At 39.8% G+C, this 12067-nt stretch overlaps 1 protein-coding gene across 1 annotated transcript in view; it reads right to left on the bottom strand.

Moving 5' to 3' along the window:
- Nucleotides 1-12067, bottom strand: part of TMEM2 (transmembrane protein 2) — a 129197-nt gene that overhangs the window by 77646 nt on the left and 39484 nt on the right. The window contains exon 2 of the mRNA XM_006834916.1: nucleotides 5791-6133. Within this exon, the coding sequence (XP_006834979.1) occupies nucleotides 5791-6121 (331 nt within the window). The 5' untranslated portion in view covers nucleotides 6122-6133. The remainder of the gene's footprint in view (nucleotides 1-5790; nucleotides 6134-12067) is intronic.

The raw sequence follows: 12067 nt of genomic DNA on the forward strand, positions 1-12067 counted from the left end.
ATGGCACCTAACAACAACAACAAAATGAGTCAGAACCAACTCAACTGCACTTAACAACAGCAACAAGGAAGGATGGAGTCCTGGTGTGGCACTGTAGAAGAAGCACTGAACTGCTAACTGAAAGGTCGGTGGTTCAAACCACAGCCGCTCTTCAGAAACCCTATAGAGAGAGGGTTACTATGATTCAAAACCAGCTGGGCAGCGCTTAGCAACAACAATGTGGTTTCAGAGGGCAGAAGTGTTATCAGTAGGGAGAAGATCAGGGAATGCAGTATTTTATTTGGTTCAGCCAAAACCTATGCAGGGTCGCTTTGTGTCAGAACCCACTGGACAGCACTAAGAAGAAAGACAGTTAGGTGAATTTAGTAACAGAGTGACCAAGCAAAGTCCAAAAGATGCTCCAGTGGGCATCCTACAGTAACGCACATAAAAACATAGATGCATAAAATAACTTTTAGTAGAGAAAAGAAATTGCTACCAAGATTACTCAAAGGAGTGGTTGTTTTTGTTAAGCGCTGTCGAGTCGGTTTCGACTCATAGTGACCCTATATAGATATGGTTTCTGAGGTGCCACTAGTATATTTGAAGCGCCAGCCTTGCAGTTCAAACTGTCCTTTCAGTCTAGGGCTCATCCTACAGTGCTGCACGAAATATCTGGAAATAGGAAAGTTATAAACTGAATATTAAAAAGCTTTCTTTTATAAAAATAAAATCCATCAACTGGAGAAGAGCTTCCATTGGGAAATCATATAAAGTCCCATTACGTTAATGTTTCCACAGAACCTAGGGTGTGGCCCTTCACCTGCAGAACAAGGATCTCTTACATTTCAATACAATTTGTTTCCTTTGTAATCCTATGTACTTCGTTTTTTATGCATTCTGGTTGAAACACAGGCTTCAGTGAAAAGCCACAGAAAAGGCTAAAACCTCAAGAAAGTTACAGTCAAACCCAGCACTGTAATCAGTCCTAGGAAAGAATGAAGTGACTTCACAAGTCCCTTCCTACATAGAGTGGAACATGAAGTCAACATCAGTAGCCTATAGTATGCCACTTGGTTGAATTCAAATGCCAAGGGTGATCAATAAATACCGCTGTCTTCATGCATGTACACTGTCCCAACAAACTTGAAAGAGGCATATGACCAAAGAAATGACTTCTCATTTTCAGAAATGAGGAAATTGCAGATTAGAGAAACCAAACCCACTATTACTCAGCAAGTTGAGTGATACTGAAGTCCACCCTCTGAAAGCTGAGGTTCTTTACTTGTAGTTATTCCTTTTATAAAATTCACATTTGCCTCTTGAATACGTGGTGATGAAAACATTAACGTATTCATTCACATCACTCAGTTCTACCAAGTGCCCTGGTAGAACAGCGGATTATGAGAGTTGAGCTGCTAACCACAAAGTCAGCAATTCGAATCCACCAGCCCCTCCATGGGAGACAGATGAGGATTTTTGCTCACGTAAAGATTTATAGCCTCAGAAACCCCATACAGGGTCACTATGAGTCAGAAACAACTCAATGGCACACAACCACCGTTAACCACAATTCTTTAATACGTAAGAGCATTCGTTTGGCCACCATTAGCTTGTTTCTGCCATAATTAGGAAGGGGGGATTAAATATAGAATGAAATGCATAGAGACAAAAGTCTACTCTAAATAAATACCAGGGGCTGAGAGGAGAGACAGTGGGGAATTATTGCTGAAGGGTAGTCAATTTCTTTTGGGGATAATGGGTAACATTTGGAAATGGACACAGGGGACGGATAAGTATGCTGAATATATATCACCAAATTTTGCAATTAAAAGTGGTTATCATGGAAAACGTTTTGGTTATATATATATATAATTATCATAATATACACACACACACACTCACTCATATTTATATATAAAATGAGCTCACATCCCTCAAAGTTAACATTCAATCTAACTTAGGATACAAACCCACTGTGTAGGAAATTAGTAAAAACCAAATAATGTGATCATTTAAGTATAAAAGAGCTCACAGAAAAGAGGTGTGGCGTTGGTGATATTGTGCCATTGAGTCGGTTACGACTGTATAGTATTTTCAAGGCTGTAAGTCTTTACTACGGGAGCAGAGCCATGTCTTTCTCCCGCAAAGCATCTGGGAGATTCAAACTGCTGACCTTGTGGTTAGCAACCCAATGCATAACCACTACCCTATGAGGGCTCCTTAAAGAGGCATTGTTGTTGTTGTTACATACCACGGAGTCAGTTCTGACTCATAGTGACCCTGTACAGGGTTTCCGAGGCTGTAAATCTTTACGGGAGCATACAGAAGGAGTAACTGAAGTGGCAACATGGAAGACATTATATTCAGGTTGTAATCCTGGAGGGATACTATTTAAATATAGAGGAACAAAGTGAGGGAGAATGAGGGAGGGGAGGGTACTGAAAACTAGTAATACAAGTATCCATTACTATCCAAATGAGAACAGCAGGGGGTCATTGAGTATTAGTGTGGCTCTGAAGGATAAGCATTGATGGTTTAAGTTGCAAAGTCTGCAGTTTAAACTCATCAGCTACATCTCCTAGGAAACCCTTTACAAGGTTACTTTGTGTTGGAAGTAAGAAAGTGACTCCATGGCACTTAACAAGAACAACAACAATGTAAGAATAAGTAACTACCTTTGGGAACCAGATGAAGAAATACGTTTCATCAAAATAGAAATTACATATTAAGGGATAAAATGAGCAAACGCATTTTTTGACTAGATGCAGCACAAAGGTATTATATACAGGAATAAACAAACAGTCCTCATTCTGAACTTACATAATAATGCAATCATCTTTCTATGTCTAAATTCTAATGATGCCCTAGGCTTATGCTTTCTCTTTGAGGGGACAACATTCTACTAGTTAATCTTGCTATCTAAGTTCTTGACAATTATCTTCATGGAATTAATTTTTCTCAAAGCAAATTGATTCTTACTGATAATGAGTGATTCTAGCAAATCAATTGTCAGCATTATTATTCTAAGAAGAAATCTTAAACTTTCTTTCCCACCTAAGAAACAAGAGCGCTCTTGAATTTAGTCTAGTTTAATATTAAGGATCTCGTAACTTTTTCATCTACTTTTTTCTCTGTACATGAAGCACCTAGTGGAAATTATCAGGAGCAAATATATGCTTACCATAACAAATACTGTATTCAGCTACTAAGAAGGAAATTCAGTCTTCTGACATTTAGAATCTACAATAGTTAAATAATTCTCAGTATTTCTGTTGTTGTTAAGTGCCTTCAAGTTGGTTCCGACCCATAGCGACCTTGTACATGGTTTCCAAAGCTGTAAATCTTTACGGGAGCAGAAAGCCTCATCTTGCTCCTACAGAACTGCTGGTAGTTTCGAACTGCTGACTATGAGGCTATTTTGTAATTATTCTCCAGGAGGGAATGCTTCTTTACAACTACCACCCAAAATTCCAGTCTATTTCCTTCCAGTGAAGGGTATTTTATGTGGAAATATGTGGCCTACAAAAAAAACTGGAAAACTAAAAAGCTAAGTCAGCGCCCCCTTCCTGGCTACGCACTTGTGGAGTTAAGAGGAGTAGGTACTTCGATCAAAGTTATGTAACAGTAATAACCACAATGAGGTTGACCCTGACATATTTCAGCATACCAGATTTTTCCACTGCTATTCTGCACTTAATAGTGCCAAAATATGAAACTGAGAAATGTTGATCCAAGGAACCACATCAGCAGTTCAGTGTCTTAGATGGAACATGAAAACACCAATAAAAACCACAGATTTCAGCTCTGACTTCCCACAAATCTAGCATCTCTTTATAGCAGATATTTAGAACGGATGAATCAGAAACATAGAACTTGGTTATTAGGGTAGAGAAAGGGGAGAGGAAGTTAATAGTATCCATAATAGAATGCAATATCAGAGCTCATAAAGTGGTCTATTATCTCAGTCAGTTGTGGGGTTATAACTGGACCCATAAGCAACATTATGATAAACAGAGAAAAGACTGAAGCTATCAAAGATTTCATTTAACTTGAATCCACCATCAACACCTATGGAAGCAACAGTCAAGAACCCAAAGGATGTATTACAATGGGCAAATCTGCTCCAAAAGACCTCTGTTTGGTATTTAAAAAAGATGTTACCTTGAAGACTGAGTAAGCCATAGTATTTTCAATTGTCTCATGTGCATGTGAAAGCTGGACAATGAATAAGGAAGATGGATGAAGAATTGATGCATTTAAATTATGATGCTGACAGAGACTATTGAATATACTAAGGGCAGCCAGAAGAAAGGAAAAAAATCGATCTTGAAAGAAGTATAACCAGAATGCTCCTTAGAAGGGAGAATGACGACTTGGTCTCATGTACACTGAACACGTATGTTATGATAAGGGACCAGTTCCCAGAGAAAGACATCATGCTCGATAAAATGGAATCAGCGAAACAAGGAAGACCCTGAAAACAAGACAGACTGACACTGTGGCTGTAACAATGAACTCAAAACACAGCATAACAGTGATGATGACGTAGGATCAGGTAATGTTTTGTTCTGTTGTAAACAGAGTCGCTATGAGTCAGTACTAAGTTAACAACACAGTAATATTGACACTGATATCTTTCTTCCTTGAGGCCAATTCTTCTAGAAGTCTTGACACTACCTCTCCCACAACCTAAATATCTATAAACTCCCCAAAGCATCTAGGAGAATGAAATAGAGTAATAATTATAAAAGTTTTCTTGCATTCTCAAATGTAGTTTCAATTTAAGAAAGCATCTAAATTTACAAAGATCTGTTGTAGACTTTGTTTTTTAAAAAAAACTACTATGGTACCCAATAAGGAGCTCTGGTAGCGTAGTGGTTACGAATCGGGCTGTGAACCTTAAGGCCAGCAGTTCGAAACTATTAGCTGCTTCGCGGGAGAAAGATGAGGCGTTCTGCTCCCATAAAGATTTACAGCCTCGGAAACCCTGTGCAGGGTCGCTATGAGTCAGAACCTACTCGATGGCACTTAACAACAACAACAACATGGTACCCAAGCCAGGATGCTAAAGTCTGCTTCTCTCTTCCACAGCCCTGACTGGGTCTCTGACTTTTAGATAGATGTATGAGATTCTTTTATAAGCAAGTATTTGGAGGCATTATTATGTGCTATATAACTATAAAGTGATGAATGATTTTTCAGTCACATGTATCAGAATGTACACATCCTAATGAATACTGTTCTTCAAGAAGATACACATTGCTACTCAAAAAAAAAATATTGGGTCAGTCTTCAGAGCCAGTTTTGGACTTCAGAAGAGTCTTGTTATTTTTAATCACTTATCCTTTAAAAGGCCAAATCTGGTTTGTTACTACTCTTAGGAAGACAAAAAAAACAAAAAACCCACAAGAAGAAAAAAACAACTTTTGGCAGTTTAATCAGACCTACCACAAAGGATGAAATTTTGCTACCACAAACATTCAGGAAAGACTCTTAAAAGCATTTCCAAAAGAGATGTTAAAACAACTTCTTTTTGTTAGGACAAAGTCACAAGATGAAAAGGACTAGCAATCCATTCCTTTTATAATTTCCAATGGTTTCCTGTAACTATTGATCTCATTCAAAAGAAGTTACACTACATATTACCTAGTTGTATATTGGCTTGCTAAAACCAATGTAAATAATAAAGGTTTAAAAGAAAAGTGCTCTATTTCATCTCCTCTATCTTCAGTAGTATATTCTATGTGCACAAGTCCATGCAGCCATGCACGTGTGCGTGCATGCACAGACACACGCACACACACTTACCATCTGGAGCATATTTTGAGGATATTCCTAAAATGGCTGCAAGTGCAACAAAAAATGAAAAACTAGTAACAGCAAAGCAAATGAAAGTATTTTTGTGTCTCTTCTGCTTTTGGTTTTCTCTCTGGACTTGCTGTTCTTCAGGTGAGAATGCAAAGGTTGCCCGGGGTTCTTGTCTCATGGAGGTAAATTTGGCTGAAGCTTGGCTCTTTGGAGGAGGAGGAGGGCGCAATGGGACGACCTTCCCTGGAACGTAGCCAGACGAGTGATAACTGTTTCCATTCTGAGGATGCTGGAAAGCAGGGGAGCGTCCCCTGGAATCAGTGGCATTCATGATACACTGTCACTGCAAAAAAGAAAAAAAGGAAGTCAGAAAGGGGTGGACTGTAATGAGGTTTTTAAAAAAATAAAATCCATATATACCAGTACCCATTGACATAGAATCAATTCTGACACTGTTTCTAAAACAACTGGGAATGTCAAAGTAGAACAGTATTCCACAGCAGTGGGTTTCAATGGCTGAGCTTTCAAATGTAGATTACCAGGGTTTTCTTCCAAGGTGCCTCTGGGTGGATCTGAACCTCCAACCTTTCAATTTACAGTCAAGCATGTTAACCATTTAGAACACTGTAAGAAACAACTGTTGTGGGCATGGTCCATCTGTCTTCAGGAATTCATGAGAGTTCTAAACCTGGCAAACAGATTGTTGAAACAAGCAGGCTGTTTCAACACCAGGAAATTTAAATAAGAATACAGCCATTAAGACCAGGGACAAGCCATTTTGGCTTCTCTGGTGAGGGAGGGAAAATGGGATGGTCCATAGAATTGTATATGTGGAACTGGAACTGAAGGAAGGACTTTTTGGAGACAAGAATAAAAACCATTTGTGGCGGATCATGTGGTGCGTCTGCCCATGTGTACTGGTTTGGGCACCCGATTTTGCAAAATTGAAAAAGAAAACCTCACTCTCACTAAAATGAGTACAGATTGGATTACTTGAGCGTTAGACAATGTTTCTCACAATCATCTTCCCCAGGGATTCACAAGTTATTGTATTATCCCTCATGTAATAAAATATGTTGAAAATCACCTTCACTAATCAACTTCTAATGCCACTTCGTTTCAACTCTGGCCTCACATTATAATCACCTGCACATGCCATATCTGAAAGCCAATCAAAATCTCAGATTTTAAATACTCCAAAAGGGATTCTAATGAGTACCTAGGCTGAGAACTACTGCTTATGCTGGCTGGTCCAATATTTGTGTATAAGAATTGTTGTTAAATGCTGTCAAGTTGGTTGCAACACTGTATAGGGTTTCCGAGGAGCGACTGATGAGTTTGAACCGCCGACCTTGTGATTCAAACCAACCTTGTAGTTCAGTGATTATGCTACAATGCCACACCAGGACTACAGGATAAGAATCTATGTCATTCTTAAAGAAAGACCAGCAGGAAAAATCAAAAGCAATAACAACAGCTGTCTGAATGACAAGAACAAGCAAGTCTTTTGGCCAGGAGCCATCAAGTCAAGTGGTCAGGCCCCTCAGGACAAACCCCCTTCCAAGACTAAGCTTCAAGGGGAATAAAAGAGCATTCATGTGGTCTTGCTGCAGAGCATGTTGGTCACCAATTAGAAGAAGTTAAGGGAAAAATAGCAATGAAGTTGAAAGCTAAATCCAACCACGTTCAATAGACTCCTGTGAACCCAGGTTGAGACCTGGTTGGCCAGCAGTATAGCAAGACCTGGGGACTCCTGTGCCCAGAGACAGTGACATGGCCACAGAGGACAAGAGTGGAAAGTGTTCAGCTGATATGAAGTGAGGGCATATGCAGATAGTACCCACTTGACCTGGCTTCAATGGCTGGATGACCAGAACTCAAAAAGAAGAAAGAAGAGGAAAAAAGGAGTAATCTGCTTGTGAAAGTAGCAGCTCAAAAGAGGGAACAAATCTTTACAGCGAGGATCACTCCCACCTCCTAGGTATACAGGGTTGACAGGAATGGGCTACTTATACAAAGGCTACCCAAAATGGGGAGGGGGGGAGGTGCCTACAAAGGCAAGAAGTGACTGGTTTTACAAGCTTTCAAGAGAGAGCCTAATTTCAGAGGGTACAGGGGAAGGCAGAATTTTCACTGAGTGGTTTCCAACCTGTCTGGACTGGACGGGGCTGGTGAAAGGAGATGGGGATAAGACTCTTGTGGTTCAATAGTGAATAATTGCTATCAGGACTGATTGTGAGTGTTGCAAATGTAAAGGTAGACATTTTGTCAGAAAAGGAGGGGTGTGGCTGATCTTGCAGTCCAGGAGCGGAGGACCCTGAAACCATCAAGGGAGAAGATTGGAGTGCGGGGGCCCTATTCAGAGAAGCAGCTATGCCAGAGATGGAGGTAGAGATGATGACATGGAGAGATGGAGCTACTGGGGACTCTGGACTCAAGGAGGAAGAGGGGCTATGCGTTGACAGGCCTGCGCGGTGTACCCTTTGGCTGTTTGATGATGCATACAGGGAACTGTAATCATTGCAATGAAATGAAATAAGACAGGATGAATGTAAAGCTAATGTTCTTCCATGTAAACTATCATATAATTCACAATAAAAACTTTTAAAAAAAATTAATGCCTTTGATTTATGGTGCTGGGAAAGAATACTGAAAGCACCATGGACTGCCAGATGAATGAACAAAATCTGTCTTGGAAGAAGTTCAGTCAGAATCCTCCTTAGAAGCAAGGATGGTAAGAATTTGGCTATGTTATCAGGAAGGGCTTGCTCCTGGAGCAGGACATCTTGCTTAGAAGATGACCACAAGGAGATGGACTAGCACAGTGGCTGCAGCAAAAGCTCACACATAACAGTTGTGAAGATGGTGCAGCTCTGGGCAGTGTTGCATTCTGTCGTACAAAGAGGTCGCTCTGAGTCAAAACACCTAACAACTACTTAAGAATCACTGGTGATGTTTGCTGGGCTCTATCTCCAAGTAATCCTGATTGGTATAAAAAGGGTTCTGGACTTCATATTTTTGTTGTTGATCTGTGACGAAGGAGACCCTATGGACTCCTGGTGTGGCACTGTAGGATCAGCACTGGACTATAAATGACAAGGTTGGTGGTTCAAACCCACCCGATGCTCTTAGGAAACCCTGTACAGAGTCGCTACGAATTGGAATCAACTACATGGCATATAACAACAACATGTGTTACAGAGTAGGATTTCTCCACTGGGTTTTCTTGATCATAACCGTTAAGGAAGCCAAACCCAGTTCTTCTGTGGAGCTGCTTTATGGGTTCAAACCACCAACCTTTTGGTTCCAGTCAAGCACAAGCAATTTACACCCCCAGGGACCCTGACTTTATATTTTTTAAGCACACTGTGGTGACACTCATGCAGGGGGGGTGGTCTCAGTCTGAAAACCTGTATTTGAATCTTTGCATCTAGAAGTTTAAAAAGCCCAGGTGTCATCTGAGGCCCACAAGCTAATACTAAAAAGTTCTAATAAATGGCCATTTATGTTGAGATGCTTAACTTCCCTACTAGATTTATTTCTTAGTTAAGTAATTCAGGTTTTTATGTAAACTATCTATCTGTGCTCTCATTTACCCAGACAATGAACCTATTTGGTGAAAAAGTCTATCGCTTTAAATTCTAAAATTTTGTTTGAAAAACTATAGATATTCAAATTTTTTGTTTTAAAGTTTATATTTATAAAGCACTTACTGTCAGGAATTTTTCTAAATACCTTACATGTATTACCTTAACATGTTAATACTACCTTAATATATTTAATACAGTAAATCTTATGAGCAGGTACCCTTGTCCTCATTTTACATGAGGAAAACTGAGGTCTAGAAAGGTGAATTAACTTCTCAAAGTGCTCAGAGTTCATAATAGGGAGAACATGAAGACTTAAAGGAAGGTATTTTAATTCTAAAGTCCCGTTTACTAATTTGTCTTTTGAAAACAATTAAGAGCCATTCACATCTGTCTTAGTGGAAGTACTAGACTGGCACCCAGTTAGAAAATAAAACAAAAGATTTTATTGACGGAATAATTGCATTTCATTATGGCGCTGCGGGATAATGTGTCAGACTGCAAAGTCAGTTTGAACTGCAATGTCAGTGGTTCAAGCTCACCAGCTGCTCCTTGGACACCCTATACAGGGTCGCTATGGGTTGGAATCGACTTGACGGCACTTACAACAACAACATAGCACCTAAGGAGTGTGGCACTGTGGGTTAATGCACCACAGTGCAAAGCTGTTTGAACTGCAAAGTTGGCGGTTCAAACTCACCAGCTGCTCTTCGAAAACCCTATGCTATTGTTGTTGTGTGCCGTGGAGTCGGTTCCGACTCATAGCGACCCTGCACAGGGTTTCCGAGGCTGTAAATCTTTATGGGAGCACAACGCCTCCTCTTTCTCCCGCGGAACAGCTGGTAGTTTCCAACTGCTGACCTTGCGGTTCACAGCCCGACTCATAACCACTACGCTATCAGAGCTCCTCACAATGGATCGGAATCCACTAAGCAGCACTTAACAACAACAACAACAGCACCTAAAAATAGGTGTCCTCCCACCTAAGTGTCCTCCCTGGCAGGAGAATCAGTTAGTTTTCCTTTGTTAAAGCAGGAGAGGTTTCACAGCAAAGAAAGACGTGCAGGGCAAGGAAGGAAAACTTAGAAGGAGTTGTCAAATCACAAACCTTTTCTATTCCTAGCAAAACATTATTTCCTTCACTCCTGATATGCTTGACTACGGCTGCATTTCTAAAGCACACAATGTAAAACATTTTGATGGTGGTGGTGGTGGTGGTGGGGGTCTTGTGATTATAGAGCATGTCAGGTCAGTTCTAGTTGAGTTGGTTAGAGAGAAGAGAAGGTTGAATCAATTCTAATCTGAAGCCTTTGAATTCAAAAATGTTTACGAGTAAAGGGGAAGTGAAGATTGCTCAGGCAAGTTCCCATGGTGATCAAGAACCAAGTAGGATACACAGTCCACCAGAAAGACAATGTTTTACATCCTGCATTGATGAGTAGCAACTGGGGCCTTAAAAAGTTCAGGAGCAGCCATTTCAAGTGTAACTATTGGTCTCTCCTTGTCAAAAGGAAAGAAGAGTGATGAAAGTCACAGACAAATGGAAACAATGAGTCCAGTGGACTAATAGCACATGTGGACATCAATCTCCACAATCCCGAGACCAAAAGAACTGGATGCTCCCTGACTAACACTGCCAACTGCTCTGAAAGGGATCACATTAGAAAATCCTAGATAGACTGTGACTATATGTGGAACAAAACTCAAAATCATAAAGACCAACTTACTAGTCAAAAAGACTGATGGGACCCCCAAGATTCTATGGCCCTTATCCACCCTTCATGTCTGGAACTGAATTCATTCCAGAGGCTCAATGTTCAGCTACACAGCAGATAGGTCTATAAAGGGAACAATAACGTTAGGGAGGTACTCACATATTTGAATCATCAACCATTTGCGATGAAAAGGGCAGTAATTATTCAAGGACAAAGTACAGAAGAGTGAGGAAAGAATAGTGATTTTACCATGAGGCGATTGCAATCAATAAGATGAAACAAAATGTGTATAAATTACTGGATCTAAAACCTGATTATCTGCTCTGTAAGCCTGCCCCTAATTCTCAATAAATAGTTTTAAAAAAATCAGTTAACAAGTAAACAGTTCTTCATTTAGAGTAGAAATTATGATTCTTCTTTGTGATTCCAATAGTAACACTTTGACCAGGAAAAAGGCTGACTGACTTAATAGACTATGTTGTTGTTAAAGTATTGATTAAGTCAGTTCCAACTCACAGCTACCCTGTACAGGATTTCTAAGGAGCGGCTGGTGGGTTTGAACCAGCAACCTCTGTAGTAGCAGTGCTTATCCTACAGTGCCACACCAAGGACTACAATGTAGTGTAAACATACCTTTTTTTTTGCTTTTTAAAATAATTTATATTGTGTTTTAGATGAAAATTTACACAGAAAATTAGATTTCCATTCAACAATTTTTATACAAGTTTTTCCACATCATTAGTTACAATTTTTACAATGTGTCAGCATTCTCAGTATTTCCATTCTGTTTGTTTTATTTCCATGACTCTAGCTTCTCTTCCCCTCTTTGCCTTTGCTTTTGAGTAAATGTTGACTACTTAGTTTCATACGAGGGGGCTTCAAAAAATGGGTGGAAAATTCCATTTTCTTTTAAATCCATTTTTTTCACAAACTTTTTGAAGGCCCCTCATATAGTTGATTGTTTAAGGGAGCACA

Source organism: Chrysochloris asiatica, unplaced genomic scaffold (genome assembly GCF_000296735.1).
Source record: "Chrysochloris asiatica unplaced genomic scaffold, ChrAsi1.0 scaffold00014, whole genome shotgun sequence".
Classification (NCBI taxonomy): domain Eukaryota; kingdom Metazoa; phylum Chordata; class Mammalia; order Afrosoricida; family Chrysochloridae; genus Chrysochloris; species Chrysochloris asiatica.